This window comes from Galeopterus variegatus, unplaced genomic scaffold (genome assembly GCF_000696425.1).
Source record: "Galeopterus variegatus unplaced genomic scaffold, G_variegatus-3.0.2 Scaffold390, whole genome shotgun sequence".
NCBI classification, from domain to species: domain Eukaryota; kingdom Metazoa; phylum Chordata; class Mammalia; order Dermoptera; family Cynocephalidae; genus Galeopterus; species Galeopterus variegatus.
In genome coordinates, this window is record NW_007726501.1 from 196948 (window position 1) to 224739 (window position 27792).

Sequence of the window (27792 nt, forward strand, 5' to 3'; positions counted from 1 at the left end):
TACATACTAAGAGTGGGACAAAAGCTTTACAAGCTTTATAACAACCAACATGAAGCAAGAAATATAGTAAGTTATGTAAGCCATTGCCCATAAGGTAAACACAGATCATTGCTCAGAGAAGACAACACAACTATTCTTGGTTCCTGGTACTGAAATGAGAATGAAATTTCTCCCATGTGTTCTCAGTGTCCTCAATGACATTTTTACAGTACATGAAACAAAAGTTTATAGGGCTGTTTTGTATAATATCACTCACATCAGGCCAACAGCCTGATGTCAAAGCAAAAGTAGTAAAAGCAGTTCTACAGAATACAAAGCCAGGTAGCCCAAGTATATAGCTCCCAAACAGCTTCGTTAAACTCAAGGATAAGATCATGGAATACCTATAGGAATAGACACTCTGCACATCTTTCAGACAGTCTTTCTCAAATACTGTTTGCCCTAAGCAAACTTTTGGCAAATATTAAATCCCAAGCAGAAGTTATGTTCCCTGCAAAAAGCTAACACAGCTCTCTTATGTTGCTGCTTACATCAAGAACCATATTCTTTAACAAGCAACTAAGCTGGAGGTGTACTCAATACACTCTTATTTATAAACTTACATCTAAATTTATAAAGTTTAATAGCTTTGCAAGGACATATACCTACATGAAAATCACCTTAACACAAAAACCAATCAGCAATTGGTCTATAAAGTTCTAACCCTGTTGCAGGACAATTCTAGCCTGTAAAAATTTTAAGCATATGCTTACATCATATAAACAAAACATCCACAGAACAACATATTACTGAGAAAGATAAAATGCCCAAGTCTACTCTTCAGTATGAACTGATAACCGAAAGAATGGGTGAAAAGAATAATAACTGAAAGAATAATAAAGCATTGCAACTGAAAGAATAATAATTAAAAGAATAATAACTAAAAGAATAATAAAGCATTGTTATTTACATAACTGAATAAATTACACAGAATATATACTAAAACTTCAATATTAGGACAGTTAGTAAATAGTGGGGTTTTTTTAGTACCTGAAAACAAAAGTATACCACATGCTTAATCTTCTTTCTCATCCTTAGCTTCAAAGCGGAATAACTGTTAACAGCCACATGTGAGACTGGCCAGGAAGACAGACATAAACATTCAGGTGGTACTTAAAATATCAGGCTAAAATAATGTGTTCACAAGCAGTCTTTTTCATTAGGCTTTGAGCAAGGGGGTCATAAGGTAGTGGTTCTGAAACTTGAGTGTGCATCACAATCATCAAGGGTACTTATTTAAAATGTAGCACTACAATTTTAAAGTACAGTAAACTACTTATATTGCTCAGAATGGCATATTTTAAAAACTCACTTAATGCTTATTTATAGAATTTATAAAATATGCTCTAAGATCATGTTTAATAAAAAAAATTTTTTAAATCAATAAGCAGATAAAAACACAGTTCTGTAATCAGCACAACTCTGATAAAAGAAGAGATACACCAGACATATAAACGATCATGTGGATGATGATTTTTATTTAACTACCTAATTTTTTTAAATCAATAAGCAGATAAAAACACAGTTCTGTAATCAGCACAACTCTGATAACAGAAGAGATACACCAGACATATAAACGATCATGTGGATGATGATTTTTATTTAACTACCTAACTTTTGGGTTATTAGAATAGTTTTATAAACCCTTAATACATGTCCCATAGCAGTATTAAGAGAGAGGTACTGTCATAATAAATAACTTACAGTATTACAGTTGCATACATCTATTCATTCATTCATCATTTACTGAGCACCCAGTTTGTGCCAAGCACTGTGATGGGGCTAGAGATGCAGTTACAACCCCTGCCTCTGAGAAGCTCATGACTAGGTGCTGTTCCCCATTGATGAAGAAATTCAAGAAAGTGATGAGAAAGGAGAAGAATGCTGTCAAAGCTGAAGAACAAAGAGATTATCTTTATAATTCTTTACCACCTTAATATCTCCTTTCACAGCTAATAGCACTCCAATTCAGTTTCAAACTTCACAACCACCACCATAAAATAAGAAACATGATAAAAAGGAAAAAGAAAATTGGGACAGAACATAGTTTTAAAAAGTGCCCATTTTTAGCCATGTGATTTTAGTTCATTTTTCAAAGCTAAGATCCATGATGTAAAAAACCAACTGCCAAATATAGAAACTGATACTTCCTGTGAGCGAAACATCAGAAGGCAATCCAGTAATGTGTTTACCGTGTGAACAATCTCACCCCAGGGTTCACAGAGTTGACCCAATCGCCCACAATCTCCTTTTCTCTCAATTAACAGTTGTCATTATCAGAACAATTTTACCACTAAAGTTTAACTTTTTGATTCAAATTAGAAATGTCAAAATTATAACTTTGAAAAAGAAGTTCATGGAATATTAAATGGAATAAAATATTTGCTAGCAACATTCAACAATTTATGCAACTTCATGTAAACAAATAGTGCTCTTCAGCTACACTTGAACATCACACCAAATGCATTTCAGTGGGGTCTCTCATTTGTATGGTCAGGCACTGGCAGTTACCTCAGAGGTTAAGACAGTAAAACGGCCTGAACTCTGAATCTATAGTTTGCTCATGAATATCTAAAATATACAGTTACTTCTTAAAAACATGGAAAAGACTTAAAATCCAAAGAATATACATTCCACTTAAATTCCATATGAATAAATGATATAACACAAGTTATTCCAAATCCACCCAGATATGGTAAGATCTTATGATAAGGTATTCTATCATGTGTTTTATCTGTGAATTCAGCTGTATTTAAATCATATCTGAATAGACCATAATGCATATTCTCACTGAAAAATAAAAAGTACATAATTAATTCCATTAAGTCCCCTTCATCTAGATAGCCATAAGTTTCATGCCAGTCTCATAGTTCTAATGTACTTTTAAAAATATGAAAACACATCAAATTACAGAAAAGAAATAACTCTTATAAATTCCTCAAAGGATGCTGAATTATAGAAATTTAATACTTGGTCCAATTACCTCTTACCAACCAAAGAAATCAGGTATGATATTACAATGCCATACATGGATAAGAACTGGTACAATCATTAATTTGTCAAATGATGGCTTTTTCAAGGGGTGTTTATGGGAGAAAATATTTGCATGGATGTTGAAACTGATAATGAACTCCTTCAAATCAGTATGAAAAAGATTAACAGTTCAATAAGAAAACATGTAAAGAATATGAACTAAGCAATTCACAGAATAAGTACAAAGACCAATAAACATGAGAAAAGATGATTGTTAACTGATCTGTTTTCTTTCCCCCAGCTCTCCCCACCTTCATTAGAATGTAAGTTCCATGACTTCAGAGACCACAACTATATTGTCCACAGTCATATCCCCCACTGCCTAGATTAGCACCACAGACACAGTAAGTGCTCGTTAAATTTTGCTGAATGAATGAATAAATGAATAAACAAACCTCACTAAGGAAAAAAACTAAGGAAAACAAACTAAAATAGGATGCTACTTTTTAATTTATGAGACAGGCAAAAACTAAAAAGATTAGTAGCATCAAAAAATAGGGAGAGTGGGAAGAGATGAAATTCAAATGCATTGTTTTGAGCAGTGTAAGTAATTTTACACAGCTTTGTGGATGAGAATGTGACAACACACTAAGAATCTATCCTAGAAATTAAAGTGCAGCTACATAATGGTGTACGTGCCAGAATATTCACTGAAACACTATTTGTGACCGCAGAAAAATGGAAAATATCCAGCAAGAGGGAACTTATAAATAAAATTTTAAATAATGCTACAGATCTATGTACATTAACGTGGAAAAATATGTACTAACGTAGAAAGACGTCCATGATACTTGGGTGAAAAGCACAAGTAGTAGAATAATATGTATAGTGATATACCATTTTTTAGTTTAAAAAATCCAATTGCATATTTTTTCTAACACATATATTCATACAACCCAGAGAAAAGTCTGGAAGAACACACACAGAACTGTTAGCAGTTCTTACTTCTAGGGAGTGGTTTTCCTAGGGCGGGGGGGAAGGGAGAAGGGAGACAACTTTTCCTTTGTTACAAGCATTTACTATATTTAAAATTTTACATAGTACAATTTTTAAGATGAAAAAACAAAAAAGAACAGGCTTTGAAGTAATTTAAATTAAATTAACTTATTAATATTAAAATCGTGGTCAGAAAAATTTCACCCACTAATCTAGAAGATTTAATTTAATCAATACAAGTGCAGTTTTATAGTACAATAATACAACTTGAAAACAATCTCCCTCACTCCCATGGTGGCACTACTTTGATAATGTCCACATACCTGGTTATTCTTCAGATGGGCCAAGTCTCACGTATCCACACAAGTCTTCACTCAGCTTTGAATGTGCCACTTCCCTGCTTTCCCCACTTACCCACTCCTCACCACTATCATTGCCTAGAAAGCTTCCAGCTCACCTTTCAAGATACAGCTCAAGAAGAAGATCAAGATGGGCTCACTGCCACTGCAGTTGCCATAGCCACTATCTGGTCCCAGAACCATTGTCCACTGCAGAACAGATCCCAGCAGAGCAGCAGTCCTATGGGTGGCCCATCACTGCTGTCATGGACTCCTCAGATGTGAGGTAGGTGGCGGCAACCACCATCATTGTTGCCACTGCCACAAGTTGACCCCACTGCCACTAAAGACACTGCAGATTCAAGGCAGACGGCTGCAGCTACTACAGCCACTGCCACTGCCATGCGGTAACCGCACTGCCACCAAGGACACCACAGATGCCAGGTAGGCAGTTGCAGCTGCTGGTGCTGCTTGCCATTACCACAACATAACCCCACTGTCACCAAGGACACCACAGAGGCAAGAGAGGTAGCTGCAGCCACCACTGCTTCTGCTGTCCCCATCAGGTAACCCATTGCTGCTGTGGACACTGTAGACATAAGGGAGGCAGTTGCAGTCACAGGCACCACTGCCACTCTCACGAGATAATTCTACTGCCATTGTGGACAACACAGATGCAGGGGAGGCACTTGCAGCAGCCGGTGCCACTGCTGCCCCACGAGCTAACCTTGCTATTGCTGTGGACACTGCAGATGTGAGGGAGACAGCTGCAGCCACCCGCCCTGCTGCCGCCCCCACAAGGTAACCCTGCTGCCACCAACAGCACCACAGATGCCAGGGAGACAGTTGTAGCCACCAACACTGCTGCTGCCAATGTGAAGTAACCCACCTGCTGCTGCAGACACCGTAGCTCTGTGGGCTGCCCCTGTAGAGACTGCAGCCAAGTGGGAGGCAGCTGCAACCACCACTGCTGCAGTTGTTGCCACCACTAGCACCCAACAGGTAGCCACCATCATTGTGCGAGCAGTCTGCCACCACTGGAGACTACTCATATGGGCAGCCTGCCAAAGCCATCTCCATAACCACCACTGCTGCAAGGATGGCCTGCTACCACAGTAGGCTGTGCAAGGCAGTACCACAGTAGCCACTGCTGTTGTGCTGGCAGACTACCAACCACTCAACTACATTGACACAGGAGTGTCAACAGGGGAGTCCAGGGAAAGAGAAATAGAAGCAACTGCTGTATGAGATGACCAGACACCAACATAGAAATACTAGAAATATGAAAGAAAAAGAAAAAGAAAATATGAGTTTACCAAAGGAATACATAAGTTTCAAGTACCAGACCCAATACAGCAGGAAACCCTTGAAATAAATGAAAAGGAATTCCAAATAAAAATCTTAAGGAAACTCACTGAAATAAAAAACACAATTAGCTGACACTATAAACTGAGCAAAATTATCAAGGATATGAAGGAGGAAATTTACAGATTAATATTTCTAAAAAGAATGTAGCAGAACTCATAGAACTGAAGGATTCATTCAATGAAATAAAAAATACAACTGAGAGCTTAAGCAGCATGCTAGAGCAAGCAGAAGAAATAATTTCAGATCTTGAAAATGATCTCTTTGAAATAACTCAGGTGGGCAAAAGAAGAAAAAGGAATTTAAAAAAACGAAGAAAATCTAAGCGAGCTAACAGACAACCTTAAGTACACAAATATGCAAATCATGGGTATTCCTGAAGGAGAATAGAAAGGAAAAGGTATTGAGAACATATTCAATGAAATAATAGCAGAAAACTTCCCAAGTATAGGGAGAGACACAAATGTTCAGATTCCAGAAGCTCAAAGATCCCCAAACAGATTCAATCCAAAAAGGTCCTCTCCAAGGCACATTATGGTCAAACTGGCAAAACTCAAACACAAACAGAGAATCCCAAAAACAGCAAAAGAAAAGTGTCAAGTCACCTATAAGAGAGTCCCCAACAGATTAACAGCAGAGTACTCAAGAGAAACTCTACAGACCAGAGGAGAATGGGATGATATATTCAAAATACTAAAAGAAAAAAACTGCCAGCCAAGAATACTGTATCCAGCAAGGCTATCCCTCAGAAATGAAGGAGAAATAGTGTATTTCCCCGACAAACAAAAACTATAAGAGTTCACCACCACACAACCAATCCTACAAGAAACCTTAAAGGGAGTCCTGCATCTGAAATCCAAAAAACAATGATGACTGCCATGACTACAAGAAAGAAAGAACAAAACCTACTGGGAATACAAAACTGCAAATGAGAAAGAAACCATATCTTACCACCTCCAAAAACCAACAAACACTGAAGACAAACAGTAAAAGGGAAAGAAAGTAACAAAAGATATTTAAAATATACGAGTGAAAATCAATAAAATGCCAGAAGTAAGACAATACCATTCAGAAACAACCCTATTATAAATGTATTTAATTCCCTACTTAAAAGACACAGACTGTCTGATTGGATTAAAAAGCTAGACCTAACAATATGCTGTCTATAAGAGATTCATCTCACTGGAAAGACATGCAGACTAAGAGTAAAGGGAGGAAAGAGATACACCACATATGGAAATCAAAAATGAGTAGGAGTAGCTATTCTTATATGAGATAAAATAGACTTTAAACCAAAAATTATAAAAAGAGATAAAGAAAACGACTGTATAATGATAAAGGGATCTATCCAGCAAGAAGACATAACAATTGTAAACATATATGTACCCAACATCGGAGCACCCAGATATATAAAGCAAACAGTATTAGAACTAAGGAAAGAGATAGACCTAAATATGATAATAATTGGGGACCTGAAAACCCCTCTCTCAACATTGGACAGATCATCTAGGCAACAAATCAACAGAAAAACACAGGACTTAAACTACACTTTAGCTCAACTGGACTTGGCAGATATCTACGGAACATTTCATCCAACAACCACAGAATATACATTCTTCTCATCTGCACATAAACATTCTCCAGGATGGACTTTATGTTGGGCCAAAAATCAAGCCTCAATAAATTCAGAAAAATGAAATCATTTGAAATATCTTCTCAGACCACAACAGATTAAAACTAGGAATAAATAAAAAGTGAAACTCTGGAAACTATATGAACACATGAAAATTAAACAACGTGCTCCTGAACGATGTATGGGTTCAAGAGGAAATTAAACAGGAAATAAAAAAATTTCTCAAAACTAATGAAAATAAAGATATGTCATACCAATATCTGTGGGATGCTGCAAAAGCAGTAGTAAGAGGCGAGTTTATTGCAATAAACGTTTACATGAAAAAATAGAAAGATTCCAAATAAACAACCTAACACTAGACCTCAAAGGACTAGAAAAATAAGAACAATACAATCCCCAAATTAGTACATAGAAAAAAATAATTAAGATCAGAGTAGAACTAAATGAAATAGAAACCCCCCCAAAATGATACAAAAGATCAATGAAACAAAAAGTTTGTTTTTTGGGACAATAAACAAAATAGACAAAACATTAGCTAGGCCACTAGAAAAGAAAGAGAGAAGACGCAAATAACAAAAATTAGAAATGAAAAAGGAGACATTACAACCAATACCACAGAAATACAAAGAATTATTAGAGACTATTACAAACAACTATACACCAACAAATTTGAAAACCTAGAAGAAATAGATAAATTTCTGGACATATACAAACTACCAAGACTGAACCAAGAAGAAACACAAAACCTGAACAGACCAATAACAAGCAACAGGATTTAAGCAGTAAGTAGCAGTCTCCCAACCAAGAAAAGCCCAGGACTGGAAAGCTTTACTGTTGAATTCTACCAAACCTTTAAAGAGGAATTAATACCAATTCTCTTCAAACTATTCCAAAAAATTGAAACAGAGGCCATTCTCCTAAATTCATTCTATGAGGACAGCATCACCCTCATACCAAAACCAGGCAAAGATACAACAAAAAAGGAAACTATAGGCCAATATCTTTGAGGAATATAGATGTAAAAATCCTCAATAAAATATTAGCAAATACAATGCAGCAACACATCAAAAAAAGTTATACACTATGATCAAGTGGGATTCATCCCAGGGAAGTAAGGATGATTTACATATGCAAGTCAATAAATATGATATACCACATTGACAAAGTCAAGGACAAAAACCATATGAGTATCTCCATGGATGCATAAAAAGCATGTGACAAAATTGAGCATCCTTTCATGATAAAGACTCTCAGCAAATTAGGCATAGAAGGAAAGTATCTCAACACAATAAAACCCATATATGACAAACCCACTGCCAATATCAAAGCATTCATCTTTTCCCTTAAGAACAGGAACAAGACAAGGATGCCCACTCTCACCACTCCTTTTTAACATAGTATTGGAAGTACCAGCCAGAGCAATCGGGCATCCAGGCTGGAAAAGACAAAGTCAAATTGTCTCTGTTTGTACATGACATGATTCTACATATAGAAAAGGCTAAAAGACTTTACAAAGAAACTATTTGAGTTGATAAATGATATTAGTAAAGTTGCAGGATACAAAATCAACATGCAAAAATCAGTAGCCTTTTTATACTCCAACAACAAACTAACAGAAAAGGAAATCAAGAAAGCTAGCCCATTTACAATAGTCACCAAAAAAATAAAATACCTAGGAGTCAATTTAACCAAGGCGGTGAAAGATCTCTACAACGAGGACTACAAATCACTGTTGAAAGAAATTACAGAGGACACAAAAAGATGGAAAGACATTCTATGCTCTTGGATTGGAAGAATTAACACTGTGAAAATGAGCCATTTGTCCCCGGGGTCCTGAGACAATGGCAGGAGCTGCGGGCCTCAGCCCTGCCCACCGCTGTCTGTATATGCAGGCCCAGCGACCACGGAGGAGTTGGCATCATTCGTTCACAGGGTCCAAAGAAGAAGGCAGGACTTGCAGGCCGCAGCCCTGCCCACCACTGTCCACAACCATGACAACCACAAGGTCAGAACCAAAAGTCCCCATACCCAAAGACCCCAGGGCCCTGAGATGGGGGCTCAGGGCCTTAGCCCCATCCCCCTTTCCGCCCTCCTCCCCTGCAACAACATCTTAGAGTATACTTATTAGACACGAGTGTTTCTATGGGGTGTGTAACTTATCTGCTCATGTTCTTCACCAAGTTTCTGCTTAGATTTTCCTAATTCATTTTTAAGAGTTTTTTCTCATTAAGGATGTTAATCTTTGTGTTAAATTTGTTCCTTATCACTTGATGTTAAAAAAAAAAAAGCAGCAGCTTAGGTAGAAGTTTTGAGGCACAAATAGATATGGTTGATTATTTTGTTTTGGGTTTCACATCTTAAGATAGCACCAAGAGACTTGTTTTACAAAGTTTACAAAGACAAAATTAGTGATTTAGTAGTTCTGTAGGTGTGCAGTCAAGCTGGATATCCATAATAAACAACAATTTACTGCACGTTATAAAATGGCTAGAAAAGAGGAGCTTTAAATGTTCTCATCACAAAGAAATGATAAATTTTTACGGTGATGAATTTGTTAACTACCCTGATTTGATCACTACACATTGTAATTGTATACATGTACTGAAATACAACTGTATAACACAAATGTGTATAATCATTTCGATAGAAAATTTAAATTAAAAAAAATTATGAAAATTTCCATACTATCCAAAGCAATCTAAAGATCAATGCAATCCCCATCAAAATACCAATGACATTATTCACAGAAATAGAAAAGAACAATCCTAACATTCATATGGAACAACCAAAGACTCCAAAGAGCTAAAGCAATCCTGAGCAAAAAATAAATAAATAAAGCCAGAGGCATAACACTTACCTGACTTCAAATTATACTACGAAGCTATAGTAACAAAAACAGCATGATGCTGGCATAAAAACAGATACTCAGACCAATGAAGCGGAATAGAGAACCCAGAAATCAGCCCACAAACTTACAGTCAACTGATCTTCGACAAAGGCACCAAGAACATACACTGGGGAAAAGACTCCCTCTCCAATAAATAGTGCTGGGAAAACTGGACATCCATATGTAGAAGAATGAAACTAGACCCATATCTCTCACCATATACCAAAATGAACTCCAAATGAATTAAGACTTAAATATAAGACCTGAAACTATAGAACTCCTAAAAGAAAACATAGGGGAAACACTTCAGGAAGTAGGACTGGGTAAAGACTTTATGACTCTCAAAGCATATGCAATAAAAAGAAAAATAATCAAATGGGATTATACCAAACTAAAAAGCTTCTGCACAGCAAAAGAAACAATTAACAGAGCAAAAAGACAACCTACAGAATGGGAGAAAATATTTGCGAACTATGCATCTGACAAAGGACTAACATCCAGAATATTCAAGGAACTCAAACAACTTAACAGTAAAAAAAATAATAATAATAACCTTATCAAAAAATGGGCAAAGGAGCTGAGTAGGCATTTCTCAAAGGAAGATATAAAAATGGCCAAAAGACACGTGAAAAAATGCTCAACATTACTAAGCATCAGAGAAATGCAAATCAAAACTACACTGAGATATCATCTCACCCCAATTAATCTGGCTACTATCAAAGACAGAGAATAACAAATGTTGGCAAGGATGTAAAGAAAGGGGAACACTCCTACACTGTTTGTGGGACTGTAAATTAGTGCAGTCATTATGGAAAACAGTACGGAGGTTCCTCAAACAACTACAGATAGAACTGCCATACGATCCAGCAATCCCACTGCTGGGTGCATACCCGAAGGAATGGAAATCATCATGTGGAAGGGAAACCTGAATCCTCATGTTTATCGCAGCTCTGTTTACAATAGCCAACAGTTGGAATCAACCTAAATGTCATCATCAGACGACTGGATAAGGGAAATGTGGTTTATATGGAATACTACTCTGGAATATACTATGGAAAACTACTCTGCCATAAAAAAGAATGAAATACTGCCATTAGCAGCAACATGGATGAACTTAGAGAAAGTCATGTTAAATGAAATAAGCCAGGCACAGAAAGAGAAATATCACAAGTCCTCACTCATAAGTGGGAGCTAAGAAATAAAGAAAAGGAAGGAAGGATGGAAGGAAGGAAGGAGGAGCGAGGGAGGGGGGATGGAGGGAGGGAAAGAAGGAAGGAAGGAAGGAAGGAAGGAAGGAAGGAAGGAAGGAAGGAAGAACAATCACAATAATATGTTGAACTTTGAAAAAGAGAGTACAGAACTGAGATTACCAGAGGTGGGAAAGGGGGAAGGGGAGGGAGGGTAAGAGAGGACTTGGTAAAGGGACAAGAAAAACAATTACATTGTATAGTGTTGAATATACTAATTATGCTGATTTGAGCATCACACAGTCTTAATATTCAACTCTGTACCCCACAGACACGTATGATCAACTATGTTACAATAAAAAAAATAAATAAAATTTTAAAAAAGATACAACTCAACTGTCTGAAAAGTCTTCCTGTTGTGACATAATGAAAACACTTGCCAGAAAATAGATTTCTTAAAAAGATTAAAGAAATATATTTTCTGTGATATATATAATTCTAATTCTTATTGCTAATTTTTAGTGTTACAAAAAAGTCACTTAAGGGCTGGCCAGTAATCTCAGTTGGTTAGAGCGTGTTGCTGGTAAAGCCAAGGTCAAGGGCTCAGATCCTCTTACTGGCCAGCCACCAGAAAAAAAAAAAAGAGTCACTTAAATGAAACAAAATAGCCATTAATTTTTATTTATCTAGATATTTCTACATTTTCTAAAAATCGCTTCCTGCTTAAAGAAACAGCCAAAGTCTTCAAGACAAACCCTGATCTGGGAAAAATACTAATAGATTTTTGGAAGTCCACATATACAAGACATATTCTTGTTTAGAAAACTAGCATTTATGACAGATTTAAAATTTTTTTTCGAAATAAAATAAATCTAAATTTGTTAATACAGTCAGCTCTCATATCCATGGTATGTCATTCATGAATTCAACCAACTACCAATCAAAAATATTCAGAAAAAAAATTCTGTCTGTGCTGAACATGTACAGACTTTTTCTTGTCATTATTTCCTAAATACAGCATAACAACTATTTACATAACATTTATATTGTACTAGGTAGTATAAGTAATCTAGAGATGATTTAAAGTATACAAAAAGTGCATAAATTATATGAAAATACTACACCATTTTATGTCAGGGACTTGAACATCCATGGATTTTGGTATCCTCAGGAGGTCCTGGAACCAAGCCCCCACCAACACCGAAGGATGACTGTATTACAAAAATAACACAATCATGTACTTTTTAAAATAGATTTAAACTTAAATGCATTCAAACTGATATAAAAATAGGCATAAAAATAATTGTGCCAGGCTATACCTGGTATTGCAAATTCCACCTGGGAAATGAATTTATGACTATACTATAAACTTCTAAAACTCTGAAGTTTTAATAAATATGCTGACACAACCTTAACCATAACAGTTCTAGCAACTGCTGCTATAATAAATCTGTCGGTTTCTACAATGGCTATGACAAATGCTATTAATATGAATGATGTTCACTTCACACAGCAACTACACAAATTATGTCATCTCCATTCTGAGTAGCAATCAGTAATCAATATTTGTAAAAGCAACAGCTAATCCTTTGTAAAATCACTGGTTCAGTGATTGAAGAGTTTGCTCAATCCACACAGTTAATCCCTCTTCATCTGCTTGAGCCCAGACTCTTACAGTGCTAGCTATGGCAGATTAATACATCTCCACATGCTAAACATGACCTGACAATTGACACAGGATATCGCTGACAGGATAAGCTCTACAAACACTGGCCTTTAAAAAAGAAAGCTTAAAATTAAGACTCAGAAACCCAAAGTTTACAAATAGGCTCACCACTATCCCTTCCCAGCTCCAGTCATCTGATTTATTTAGCTCACTCTCCTTATTTTTGTTTTGAACAAGTCCACTAGCTGATCTTAGAATGCCTATTCATAAAGCATGTACCGATATTAATCTTTAAAATACAGGTAAATAGGAGTTTCCTGGCTAAGAAAAGAGGCCCATTTGTAGAGACCCATTTGGAGAATTCTTATGTGAGAAGTAAAAGTAACTGTTCTCAGCTACTTCAAAGTTCTACACTTTAAGAAAATCTCAAAAAAGCATTTTAAAGCTTAGAACAAAGCTTTAAGTTGCATTTTCAAAAAATCAAAAAAGATGCATTTTCATACTGAAAAGTGGTTAACGATATTATAAATAAACTGCTCTGTGCTGAGAGAAACAGATATTATAAAGTTATAAAATTAAAAAGTTTAACCATCCCTAAAAATTAGATGAGATGACGGATCCCTCTTTAGGAATATATTAAATCTTACTTAAAGACCCAACATAAATTTCTTTAATTATTTAGTTATTTATTTAATTATTTTAGTTATTTCTTTTATTATTTAGTTATTTTAATTCAGGTATTCTATGCACCTTTGTTGAAACCGCTTGAAGGAAAAGCAAATGCAAATTTTATGTCAAATTAAAAGTAAAAAATAGGCCTACAGAGAAAAATTAATTCCTAACCCAAGATATTGAATTAAATTAATTTTTTAGAAAGACAACATAAACTCCTTTATATATATGACTTCTCACTAGTTGTATCTAATATAGGTAGAATATCGATCAAGCTATGAAGTCTTATATTTTTCATTAATCCTGAGAGGAAGACAATATGGTAAGGCTGAGAAGAAACAGTATGAGAGGATCGGGAGGGAACTTTCTGACCAGAAGTCGACAGAAGAGAAATGAATCAACAGTCAGTACAGGCTGAATATCCCTTTCTGGAAATGCTTGGGACCAGAAGTGTTTTGGATTTTGATTTTTTCTGGATTTTTGAATATTGCATATATAATGAGATATCTTGGGGATGGGACCCAATTCTAAACATAGAATTTATTTATATTTCGTATATACCTTATATACCTAGCCTGAAGGTAATTTTATACAATATTTTTAATAATTTCATTCATGAAACAAATTTTGTGCACTTTGAACAAAGTACACAAAGTACAGGAAACAAAGGTGTCACTATTTCAGTCACTCATACGGACAACCTGTGGTTGTTTGGCATCACCATCATTCCTGATTCTGAATGCTACTAATAAGCAATCATTTTTTTATACTTATTCTCACAGTAAATACTTAACAGTAAAACATACAGCATATTATTAATACAGTGAAAAAAAATAATGTAGTCAGCATCACCAGAATGCCTGTATCTGCTGTTAAACAATGGCAACAACAAACACTGGCAGGCTGAACAAACGGTGCTGTGCGCCTGCATTTTGACTACAACCCATCACATGAGGTCAGGTATGAAATTTTCCACTTGTGGTGTCATGTTGGTGCTCAGAAAGTTTTAAAGTTTTGTATTTTGAAGCATTTTGGGTTTCGGATTTTCAGATTAGGGATGCTCGATCTGTAGTATCATTTGCTTCAGAAAGACTAAGAAAGAGAAGTATTAGAAATTACTCACTGAATGTGAAAAGTAGGAGGCTATAGAGATCTTGTTGAGATACCAGGAATGAGGTAGTGTGGGCAGAAGCCAGTCTGTAATAACTAAGGAATGAAATGGGAGAATGTGGAGCCAGGAAAAGATACTGGTCTTTGAAAAAAAAAATCAGTAGTGAAAGGGAGAAGTGAGAGAACAACAGCCAGAGAGGAAAGCATTTCCAGTTTACTTTCTAATTTAATATTCGTAGCAATATTCTGTTATTTCAGATCAAATTACACTTTAATGCAACACTCAGTCTTCAAAATAACTAAAACTCAATACTGCAATTTTTAAAATCTATTAATTTTGAACTTTATTTATAATAATAAATTCATATGTAATGTTAAAAAATGAATGATAATAGGTTGAAAATGAACGATAATAGGTTAAAAATGATGACTAGCATTTGAAAATTTAGGGTGACATCTCCAATGTAATGCAAAAGTGTTTTATACGGTATGTTGCATATTTTATGAATACAATCTTAAAATCTTAATAGCTTTTTCAGATATTAAGCAAAATAATTGGCTAGTCAGTTGAAATTGCTATAAAAAGAATTATACACATCACCAAATCCTACAAGACAACTGATTCTAATTAGCCTTACAGAAGGAAGCTGATGTATAGAGTGAATTAAAAGACAGCAAAACTAGTTCAATATTATAAGTGATCTGTCCATGTCAGGAATAAGTAATATTACACAAATAGAGAAGTGTGCCAACAGCTAAGAAAAATAAATTTCAAAACTCTTTTGAACCATAAAAATCACTTAGAGGCCCCAGTCACCAACGCTATGTCACACCATCTTGAAACAGTGATATTTCCCTGGTACATTTAAATTATGATATTGCAAATTTCAATTAATGCAATGCTGCTCAACATATCCTGAAGAAGCTAATGCTTGACTTATTTTCAAATCACAGTGATGTCCATAAACAGCTTATGTTTTTAGATACAACTAAAATAATTTTCTAACAAACAGTAAATATTTTTTAAGTTGAAGGTAACAATGTTTCAAAGGAAAGCAATTTATAATTCCTTTCAAAACCCTTTCATACTCTTACTTAGACACACAAGTAACCAAACTCATAAACTTGCAAAGCAATTTGCCAATGTCACATGCATAGCCAGAGAACAAAATAACACCCATAAAAGTTCCAACATGTAATAACAATATATTTTAACTGAACTAACTTGCTAGTCAGGCATTAGTTTCTTCTTTAGGATATAATGAGGAAACAGCATTGTCATTGAAGTTTACATGTTCTGAAGAAAATGAGACCTCAGATTTCTATAAATATTTTCATTTGTATTTTAATAATGCTAAATAGTTACTTGCTGGAGTTTCAATAAAGACATATTTCTTGTGTTTTTAGTTACATTAATAAAACCAAAATTATCAAGACTTTCCATATAAGAAAATCTCGGAGGAAAAAAAAAAAAAGAAAAGAAAAGAAGTGGTCACATTGAAAGTGATCTATTAACACTGTAAATTTATTTGTAGACTCAGACATAAAAGATATAGTCTGAATTTTCTATTCTAGGGAATTCCAAAAATACAAAGGCAAAAAATATTTTTCACAAAACTCATCCTATTATTATGGCTCAGTGCACCGTATCAGGAGGCACATGATGCCAACTGGTTCCATCACTGATGATGTTAATTTTCAACATCTATTTAAGGTGGTATCTGCCACATTTCTCCACTGTTACATTACTGTTTTTCACTTTATAGACAGTAAGTATCTTATGGAGAGATATTTTGAGATGATGTAAAATATCCTTTTCTTCCTCAAACTTTCATCCACTAGCTTCAGCATTCATAGATTTAGAATTCATGATTTCTTGTCTGAATTATTTCTATAATGATAGCAAATAAACAAATAAATATGTCAAATGATTTTTTTGTATGAGAAAGCTTTGCTAGACAAAGACAGTAATTTGGAAACTGAGTAATTTAGAAAGAAAAAAATAGCTGATTCTTGCCCTGGTAGACTGCAAACATGACTTGAGCATGTGTGTATATATATGTGTACGTAATGATCTAGCAACCATGTGCATATACCTCATAATGCATATGAGGGTACTTGAAAAAGTTCATGGAAAGATTTGTATTATCTTCTATTTCTATTTTTTCCATGAACTTTTTGAAGTACTGTTGTATATTGAGAACAATTGTGCTAGCATAGTCATCCTTGAGAGAAGAAGAAAAAATAGATTAAGAATCAGAAGACTACTCCTGTTGGCCGCTAAACTTTGCTATGATTCCTAGATGATTCAATTTTTGTAGACTTTATTTACAAAATGAGAGGCATAGACTAGATAATTTGTAAGCTTCTTTCCAACTCTAGTATTCTATGTTCTAATAATACTAACATATGTTGATTTATACAAAGATGTTTTTAAAAATCTTATCTTTACCACATACATTTTATATATGTCTGAGGGGTAAAAAAACCCACTAGAACTGGAGGCAAGCATACTGATGTTTAGGTAAGGCTTACTTAATAATATTTGAAAGGAAATAAAATCATAACTCTTCTCAGGAACCTTCTGGTTATTATTTATAACACAGCAGTCATTTTATTCTATTGCTTATATATATATGGCATGAAGTTCATCCAAAAAAGCAAAAGAAAGTACTGTTTCTGTAAGATAAGTGTTATAACAAGTTAACATACCAACCAATCCCTAGGTAAAGCTAGTGATAATAAGCATTTTAGATGATAATCAGTCTGGAACCTGAGGACTCAAACTAAAAGGTACATCAGCCCATTCTAGTCCAAGAGCTTTGTTTCTAAAGCTCTTCTCCCAGACTCAGCAAAGAAAACAAATCTGAACTCTTGTCCAAATTTAGCCTTGATGATTTAAAGGGAAAGGAAGTCAACAAGTAGAATTCAAGAATAAAACATATCTACTGCACATCTAATGATGAGTAGGTGACGTAACTGATATTCACAAAGTTATCATTAACTTGTAATACCAGTGGACAGGTACAAAATCCAGGCTGGAGTCAGCTGTGCATTCCGTACATCTTGTACAGCATGTACAGTAATATGCATGCCTGTATTTGTAATGAACAGAAAAGCGTATAAGTATTTATGAATCTACGTATTTACTCACATGGTATAAATACTTATATTTATGTAGCTTGCTTTTTTTATGTCTGCAACTTAATATTTACTTTCCTCACCAATAAATTGGGAGCTTATAGGCTGTGTTTGTAACTGTACAAACCCGATCAAAGCATCACAGACTTAGTAGATTCTGAAAACAGTGATACGTACTGTATAAAAAGCAGAAATCAATATTTTTACAGAAAATGACGAAAATTATCTAAGTAAAAGCTGAAGCACTTTTATGCAGGTCAGTCTTTCAATACGTGGCTAAAATACATGACATCAGAAAACCAGAGAAGAGAAAGTTATTGATAATGAACAAGCCTGGAGAGATCCAGGTTGGGGCATAAACTACTTGAGGAAAGAACCACTCAAGTTTTATTCATCTTCCTATTCATTGCCTGGAACACAATTGTTTAATAAATGCACATTGAATAAATAGGGTTATTAAAGATATGTATTATAGGAATCATCCTTTATACCAAAGGATTAGTTTTATTTTTTATGTTAAATAATAACCATCACAATGGGCCATAAAGTCAAATTATGCCCTCAGAAGGAAATAAAACTCTCATTTAAGTCAATAAGCACTACGTAAATATCAGAAAAACCAAAGTCTATTGAATTTTTTGTATGCAGCACTTTACAAAGCACTTGGCAAACTCTCAAACAGCCAGCCAGAGGAAATTCCAAGTGAAACTCAATCCATGTGTGTGTTTGTTTTGTGGGAGCCAAGTATTTTTATGGCATGTAACTTTAATTGGTGGCAGATATAAAATATCACTTTATAGTTCTACTACATGCTCATTTCAGTTGTATATAGAGTCTAGAATAGTTCATTAATAAACTTTTAATACCAATGGAACATTTTACATTCATAATGTTGGGTCCACTGATATTGCTTAGCCTGTTCTACCCATCTTTATGCAGCTTTCTTAGATAAATCCACGGATGGTCTTGATCATCCAGTCTGTCATCTATAAAGACGTCCCCACATGGGGTAAAGATATTCTCCAGAAATACGCTCTGCATGATTTGGAGGTTAGACTCACTTTAAACTCTTCAAACAAATGGGCTGATTCAGACATGTGATTATGTAGGTCCACAACTAGCAGCCATAAACATCACCTCGTGCACCCTTACTACTAGGGCTGTTACTTACAGATTGGCTGAGGACACCAGAAGAATGAAATGAGATGCCGTTTTACATTTTTCTCTTTCTGTCTCCCCACTGAGGATATAAAGCTGAAAACCCTCCCTTTTTCCATTTCGGGTTATCTGAATTGAGATGTATTGCCCTCCTGAGGATGAAGGCAAGATAATTTGTATTAAGTTAGAATTCTCCTTAGGTATTTCTTGGCATGTTACAGGCTTTCCTCAGTTACATTCGTTCTGCATCCTCTAGCTAATACATTTCCAAAGGAGCATGAACAAACACCGGTTTAATAAAGTGATTCTGCAATTGGATAGCAGGATAAAGTGCTGGGCACCTCCCAACAATTTCTCCTCTTTCCTTCTCCATCTAAATCTCATAATTTCAATCCCTGAAAACTTTATCTCAGGAAATAGAATATATAATATCTTTCTAATAGTCTCCATCCCATATAACCAAGGCATAACTGTCATTATTCCTTGAACAATAAACATTTATTATGAACCTCTAATGTATGTCAAGAACCATGCTAGGCCCTCAGGAGACATAAAAGACAAAGACAACACAGGTTCTGCTCTTATATTATATCTTAGCCCATATCTTGTACCTGAGAAGCACCAACATGTAATGAAACAATGACCATAAGTGTTACAGAAGCTTAATACATAAACCAAATCAATGCAACTAAAACAGGAATACCTGGGATAAGGCTGTTGTGAGGTATGACAATAAGGCTATTGCGAGGTATGACAATAAGCCCAGTGCTGTCAGAAAATGCAAGGTATACTTTTCTTCAGTATACTTCTTCCTACACTCCAATTTTTTACAGGTAAAATCAGACTTTAAAAGCACATCACGGGAAACTTTGAAGAGAGAAAGTCTTCAAAAAGAACAAGATGTATCTTGAAAGGCACAAAGGAGGGGAGAAATAATTCCAGCTTCTTTGCCTTGCTGAAATGTGGTATATTGGAGGAGGAAAAGACAAGATCAAGTTGTATATAAGTATGTAGATGCCTATATATGCTATCAGTCAAAATTATCTCTCTCATGAGCAGCTAACCCCTTAGCAGCTCAGAGGCTCTTACTTCCAAGTGACCATTCATGCTTTCCCAAAATAAATGTAAATCATGCCACACTTCTTTTGTCAAAGCCTAATAAGCAAGCATTACCACCTAAGACTTTGAGTTTCAAGATATGCTACAAATAGTAAAACATGGATTGTAGTGCTGATTCAAATTCTAGCTCAAAGAGAATAGAGAGAACAAGAATCTAGATAGATTTTTTTAACCCTGTTGAAAATATTTTGAGTTATATTAGACTGCAAATGCAATTAAAAATAGCAAGTTGGTAATAATATAAGCTAATAAACATCTTATTTGTTATTGTCTCCTGTGGATAAATGGTATCACATCACCCATGTTGATCTGGAATAAGGAGTGGCTAATTCTTATTTTAAAGGGATCTTTTTAAAGTCAAGATACCAAAGTCTGTCACAGCCATTGATAAAAAAATTAATTTGCAATCATTAGGGTTGTTTTTTATGAATTGAGAGAAAGAAAGAGAGAGATAAACACACACACAAACACATACACTATCAAGAGGGAACTCTCTCAGCTTTCTCCATAAACGTATATACACGCATTTATGTTCCCACCCATCCTTACACTTTTCCTCCTGATTTGTAGTAAGTTCTCTCTCCTTTGACATCTTGAATCTCTCCTCCCCCACTGCTGCCTCCTCCACAGCATATAACCATCATCAAGTCCCTGCCTTAACTTTGCATCTCTCTGGCTATTGTCCCCTCTTCCCTCCTCTTCACTATTTAATCTTTTTTTTTTTCTGTTTTGAAATTTTTGTTGATTCACATGCAATTGTAAGAAATAATACAGAGGATCCCCTTGTACACTTTGCTCAGTTTCCCCCAATGGTAACGGTTTACAAAAGTACAGTATAATAGCACAGCCAGGATACTGATATTGATACAATTCACCAAATTTACTCAGATTTCCCAGTTTCACTTGTACTCATCTCTGTGTGTGTGTGTACTAATTTCTACACAATTTTATCACCTGTGTAGGTTAATGTATGTATCACAGTAAAGATACTGAATAGTTGCAACACGACAAGGATCCCTCTTGTTACTCTTTCATAACTACACCCACCTCTCTCCCACCCCCACTCCCCTTCCCTAAATTCTAGCAACCACTCTCTGTCCTCCATTTCTATAAATTTATCATTTCAAGAATGTCATACAAATAGAATTACACAGTCTGTAACCTTTAGGGATGAGCTTTTTTTACTCAGCATAACTGCCTGGAAATTCATTCAAGTTGTTATGTGTATCAAAAGTTCCTCACGTTTCATTGCTGAGTGATATTCCAAAGTATGTATGTACCACAATATGTAACTACCCAGCTTTTTAAAAGAGTACTTTGCTTCTCTTCTTCTCACTTCTCATTCCTCAATCCACTGCAATATGAATTCTGCCCATACTGCTCCACAGGTATCTCATAAGATCACTACAACCTCATAATTTCCATATTCAATGGACAATTTTTGGTATTTATCTTTTTTGGTTCTTTCTGAAGCAACTGACACTCCTGACCACTCATTCCTCCCCTAAAATTCTCTTCTCCCTTGACTTCTAATCAAACTATTCTCTCCTGGTCTTCCTATACAATTTGTTTTCAGTCTTTTGTAGACTCTTATCATCCTCATCCCAGTCCTTAATGTTGATATCCTCCCAGCGTTCCATCTTCAGTATTTTCACCTCTAAAATTCTACACACGCTCCCAATGTAATTTCAGCTGCATTTATAATTTATCCCCTCTGCTAACTCCCCACTACCATTTCTTCAGTTTAAGCTGTTATCATTTATCATGTCTCTCGGATCATCATATCTGTCATGTTATTCCCACAGTATGATCTTACAATGGCCCTTCAAAATCTATCCCTTGTCTACCTCTCCATCTTCTTTCACCTCTGGCACATTGGCATCCTACAGTCTCACCATTCCAAACTACTTGCACTTCCCAAATGGTCTGTCTCACAAACCAGTGATTCAGGTCTCCAAATGAGGAATCTGGAGAGTTTGAAGGAAACAAAATGTACCTGGGATTTCCAGAAGATCAAAAGAGTTGAAATCTAACTGATTTAATATTTATAGGAAAAAGTGTTAAATGTTTGAAAATATTCTAAGTTTAAAGAACAAATATTGTAAACACAACATAAAATACTTCTTGTCTGGAAATAGTAGCCATCTGAGGGTCCTTCAATTCCAGAGGATGAAATTCAAAGACCCTCCCCTAAGCAGACCAGAAATATAAATGAGGTGGTTGATATAATCTTTCTAGCCACTTGAATTTAACACAAAACAAAGTCTGAGTTACATATTTTTCAGAGATAATTGTGAGATATTTTTCTCTCCAAAGAGACTAAGTGATGATAGAAAAAGGAGATAAAATTTGCTTTTGATGAAGTTTACTAAATATTAAATAGTACACATCAGTAGTGCTTTGAATATTTGATATTATTTTCTCAGATGTACAGGACTCCCAACAATTTAATTTTAATCTTCTTTCATTATTCTTGCTATACCTTTAAGCAATGGACCGAGAAATCTACAACCCCAGGCAGTGTATTCTTCTCCTTATCCACAGGGTAGCAGTGTGTTTCAAAATAAGGTCACCACTGTGGGAATATAATGAGTACCCAAAAGCCTTCAGAAAGCAGCTGTTCCTTTCTGTACACATACAAATATAAGAATACTAAATAAAGAGGGTAAGAGGATATCACAAAAATCCAGAGTGTCCTCTCGAGGCAAACAAGATACTTGTAAGGAGAAGGAATATGAAACATGTCAAAGAAAAGCATGAATGGTATTTTGAGGTTAAAAACAGGAAAACAAACTAAGTGCCTGGTAAAATATTATATAACCATTTTTTTACAACTCAATATCTACAAATGAACTGATTTATATGTATTTAAACTATACAACTTTATGCACTGTAAATTTTGACACAGCAATCTTATCAATAAGAGTTTGGGTATGCTGTCCCCCCCACAAAGCTCATGTCTAAATCTGATCCCCAATATGGCAGTGTTGGGAGCTATTTGAATCACAGAGGGTGGATCCCTCATGAATAGATTAATCCCCTCCCTGGGGGAGAGGGGAGTAGTGAGTGAATTTTGGCTCTATTAGTTCCCGTAAGAACTGGTTGTTTAATCCTGGCACCTCTCTTCCTTCTCTTGCTTCCTCTTGCCATGTGACCTCCCTTCACCCACTGGCTGTCCTGCCATTTTCTGCCTTGAGTAGAAGCAGCCTGAGGCCTTCACCAGATGCAGCTGTCCCAGAATCATGAGCCAAATAAATCTCTTTTCTTTATAAATTAGCCAGTTTCAGGTACTCTATTATAGCAAAACAAAAAGGACTAATTCACCTATTCATGATATTTTACATAAGTTCTACTACAGCAAAAGGTAGCACAAAATCCTCTTGATGACTCTGAATTGATTTCCAGCCACTGAGACCTAACTTAAAACATTATTATGCAGTGAGAATTATAATGGCATGCCTAAAAGTTGTTTGTTATAGGAAAATTGCTACTGGCAAATAAGAAAGCCCTTATTTTTAAGGGCTGGAGAAAAAACATTAAAACTAGGAAGAATTAATAGGGCTTAAAAGAACAGGGCTGGGTTTAACTTAGGCTTCCTCAGGAAAATAAGTTATTTAACCTCTAGTTAGTTTCAGTCTCCTTGGCTGCAGAAGTTAATAATGAAAGTACCAAACTTAGGGCAGAGCCCGTGGCACACTCGGGAGAGTGCGGCGCTGGGAACGCAGCAGTGCTCCTGCCACGGGTTCGGATCCTATATAGGGATGACCGGTGCACTCACAGCGCTCACTGGCTGAGCGTGGTGCAGCCGGTCTCAAAAAGGACACACACACACAAAAAAAGTACCAAACTTGCAGGGTTGTTCTGAAGATTAAATGAAATAATTTATATAAAGCACTTAGAACAATATTTGACAATTTTCCAGGCCCTTCTAGTCCCATATTCTATGATTCTGCTAGCAATCAGTGCTACACACATCTGCATACTTTTAAATTCATAAAAAGGACATCAAGAACTTTGAATTGATGGACATATTTCTATCACTGCATTCATTATTCCACACTGCAATCATCTGTCTCCTTGTCTGTGAAGAGTACAGCACATTGGTTAAAGACATGGGCTCAGGAGTCAGGTATGGGCTTCCTAGTTCAAGTTCTGCTATACAACAGCTGGATGACCTCCAGCAAGTGAAAGCAGGTGGTGTAGATTGGATGCCCCTCTCCCCCAACTTCATTGAATTTTAAATCCCCACTATAACTGTTGAGGTTGGGAAATCCTATTATGGTAATTGAAAGGTAAGGCCTTGAACAAGTGATTAGACTGTGGGACCATGCCTAGTGAATGGATTAAAAATGGTGGTCATGGGTGTGCTTCTGAGGGCTTTAAAAGAAGAATAAATGATTCCTGGGTTTTCCACTCTATTGCATTGATCTGAGTATCCGTTTTCATGCCAGTACTATGCTGTTTTGGTTAGAATACCTTTGTAATATAATTTAAAGTCAGGTAGTGTTATGCCTCCAGCTTTTTTTTTTTTTTTTTTTTTTTCTCAGATTACTTTGGCTATTCAGGGTCTTTCATTGTTCCATATGAATATTCGAATTGCTTTTTCTATTTCCATGTAGAATGTCATTGGTATTTTGATGGGGATTGCATTGAATCTGTAGATTGCTTTGGGTAGAATGGCATTTTCACAATGTTAATTAATCCAATCCAAGAGCATGGTATGTCTTCCCACCGTTTTGTGTCCTTTTTAACTTCTTTCAATAGTATTTTTTAGTTCTCATTGTAGCAAACTTTCACCTCCTCGGTTAAATTGATTCCTAGGTATTTTATTTTTTTGGAAACTATTGTAAATGAGCTTGCTTTCTTGATTTCCTTTTCTGCTAGTTCTTTATTGGAACATAAAAATGCCACTGATTTTGGGGTGTTGATTTTACATCCTGCAACATTACTGAAATTGTTAATTAGCTCTAAGAGTTTTTTGGTAGTCTTTAGGTTTTTCTATATATCAGATCATGTCATCTGCAAACAGGAAGAGTTTGACTTCATCCTTTCCAATATGAATGCTCTTTATTTCCTTCTCTTGTCTGATTGCTCTGGCTAGTACTTCTAATACTATGTTAAATAGGACTGGTGAGAATGGGCATCCTTGTCTTTTTCCTATTCTTAAGGGAAAAGCTGTCAGCTTTTCCCCATTCAGGATGATATGGGAAATTGGTTTGTCATACATGGCTTTTATTGTGTTGAGATAATTTCCTTCTTTACCAATTTGCTGAGAGTCTTTATCATGAAGGGATGCTGAATTTTGCTAAATGCTTTTTCTGCATCTATTGAAATACTCACACGGTTTTTGCTCTTGATTTTGTTGATGTGGTGTATCACATTTACTGACTTGTGTATGTTGAACCATCCTGGCATCCCTGGGATGAATCCCATTTGGTCATGGTGTATAATTTTTTTGATGTGTTGCTGTATTCTGACTGCTAATATACTTACAGCCAACTGATCTTTGACAAAGGCAACAAGAACATACATTGGGGAAAAGACTATCACTTCAATAAATGGTGCTGGGAAAATTGGACATACATATGCTGAAGAATGAAACTGGCCCTGTACCTCTAATAATATAACAAAATCAACTCAAAATGAATTAAAGACTTAAATACAAAACCTCAAACCATAAAATTACTAAAAGAAAACATAGGGGAAACACTCCAGGAAGTAGGACTGGGCAAAGACAGAATGAATAAGACGCCAAAAGCACAAGCAGCAAAAGAAAAAAAAAATAAACAAACGGGATTATATCAAACAAAAAACCTTCTGCACAGCAAAGGAAACAATCCAGAGTGGAAAGACAACCTACAGAATGGGAGAAAATATTTGCAAATTATACATCTGACAAGGGATTAATATCCAGAATATATAAGGAACTCAAACAACTATACAGTTAAAAAAAAAAATCCAATTAAAAAAAGGGCAAAGAATTGAATAGATATTTTTCAAAGGAAGATGTAAGAATGGCCAACAGTACATGAAAAAATGCTCAGCATCACTAATCATCAGGGTAACACAAATCAAAACCATATTGAGATATCATCTCACTCCAGTTACACTGGCCATTATTAAAAAGACCAAGAATAAAAGATGCTGATGAGGATGCAGGAAAAGGGGAATTCTTCTACACTGTTGGTGGGACTGTAAATTAGCACAGACATTATGGAAAACAGTATGGAGGTTTCACAAACAACTTCAGATAGAACTACCATATGATCCAGCAATCCCACTGCTGGTTATATATCCTAAGGAATAGAAATCATCATGTCGAAGGGATACTTGCACTTCTATGTTCATCGCAACTCTATTTACAATTGTCAAAATATGGAACCAACCTAAATGTCCATTGACAGATGATTAGATAAAGAGAATGTGGTATATACACACAGCAGAATATTATTCAGCCATAAAAAACGAAAAAAAAACGATGAAATTCTGCCATTTGCAGCAACATGGATATGCCTGGAGAAAATTATGTTAAGTGACATAAGCCAGACACAGAAAGAGAAATACCACATGTCCTCACTCGTAACTGGGAAGGAAGGGAGGGAGAGAGGGAGGAAAGGAGGGAGAAATGAAAGGAGGAAGGAAGAAAGAAAAGACCACAATAACACGCTGAACTTTCATAAGGAGAAATATTAGAGATGGGGGAGAGGGAGGGGTGTGGGGAGTGACAGGTTGGGTAAAGGGCATAAAGAAAAATCACAATTTGTAGTAATGAATATTCTATTTTAAATATGTTAATTTAAAAGAAAAGAAGAGCACATGAGAGGTTAGTCTCTCTCTGCTCTGCTATTTTCTGCTATGTGCAATTCCTGGATCACTGTCACCACCACCAAGACCTTCACCAAATGTGTTTCCTGGACTTTGGACTTCCTAGCCTCAGAAACTATAAGCAATAAATTTCATTTTCATACAAATTACCCAGTTCCAAGTATTCTGTAATAAGCAACAGAAACAGACTAATACATCAGGTAACACCTTACATCAAACACATATTTGTTATGTATCTAAAAGAAATATGTTTTGTGATTAAGTAACATAAACATAATTCAAGTACTGTATATATAAATTATATACATATTATTTATATATATATAATATGTAAAATAAATTTAAAGCAAAAATAAACTTATTTCCTCTTTCAAATATGATACAATAAAAAAGTAAATATAAAAAATTTACTGTAAAAAGTACAGTGACCTGCATTGTAAACCTCAAAAACAGCTAAAAAGATAATTTTGTAAAACTATATAATATTTGCTTTAATAACCAAGATATTCTAAACTTAAGTCTGGAATTTCAAAGGACTCAATAAGTTAAACTCGTGAATTGAAATGAACTAGGAGGCAATAAATTTGAATGGGTGACAAGATTTAATTTAAAAAATATTTTTCATAAAACACAATGATAGGGCCGGCCCGGTGGCGCACTGCTACAGTGCGCCGCTTGGGAGC

At 35.4% G+C, this 27792-nt stretch overlaps 1 protein-coding gene across 1 annotated transcript in view; it reads right to left on the minus strand.

Moving 5' to 3' along the window:
- Nucleotides 1-9262: 9262 nt before the first annotated feature.
- The window catches only part of LOC103586901 (src kinase-associated phosphoprotein 2-like), a 92242-nt gene continuing 73712 nt past the window's right edge, over nt 9263-27792 (minus strand). The window contains exon 6 of the mRNA XM_008568252.1: nt 9263-9441. Within this exon, the coding sequence (XP_008566474.1) occupies nt 9263-9441 (179 nt within the window). The remainder of the gene's footprint in view (nt 9442-27792) is intronic.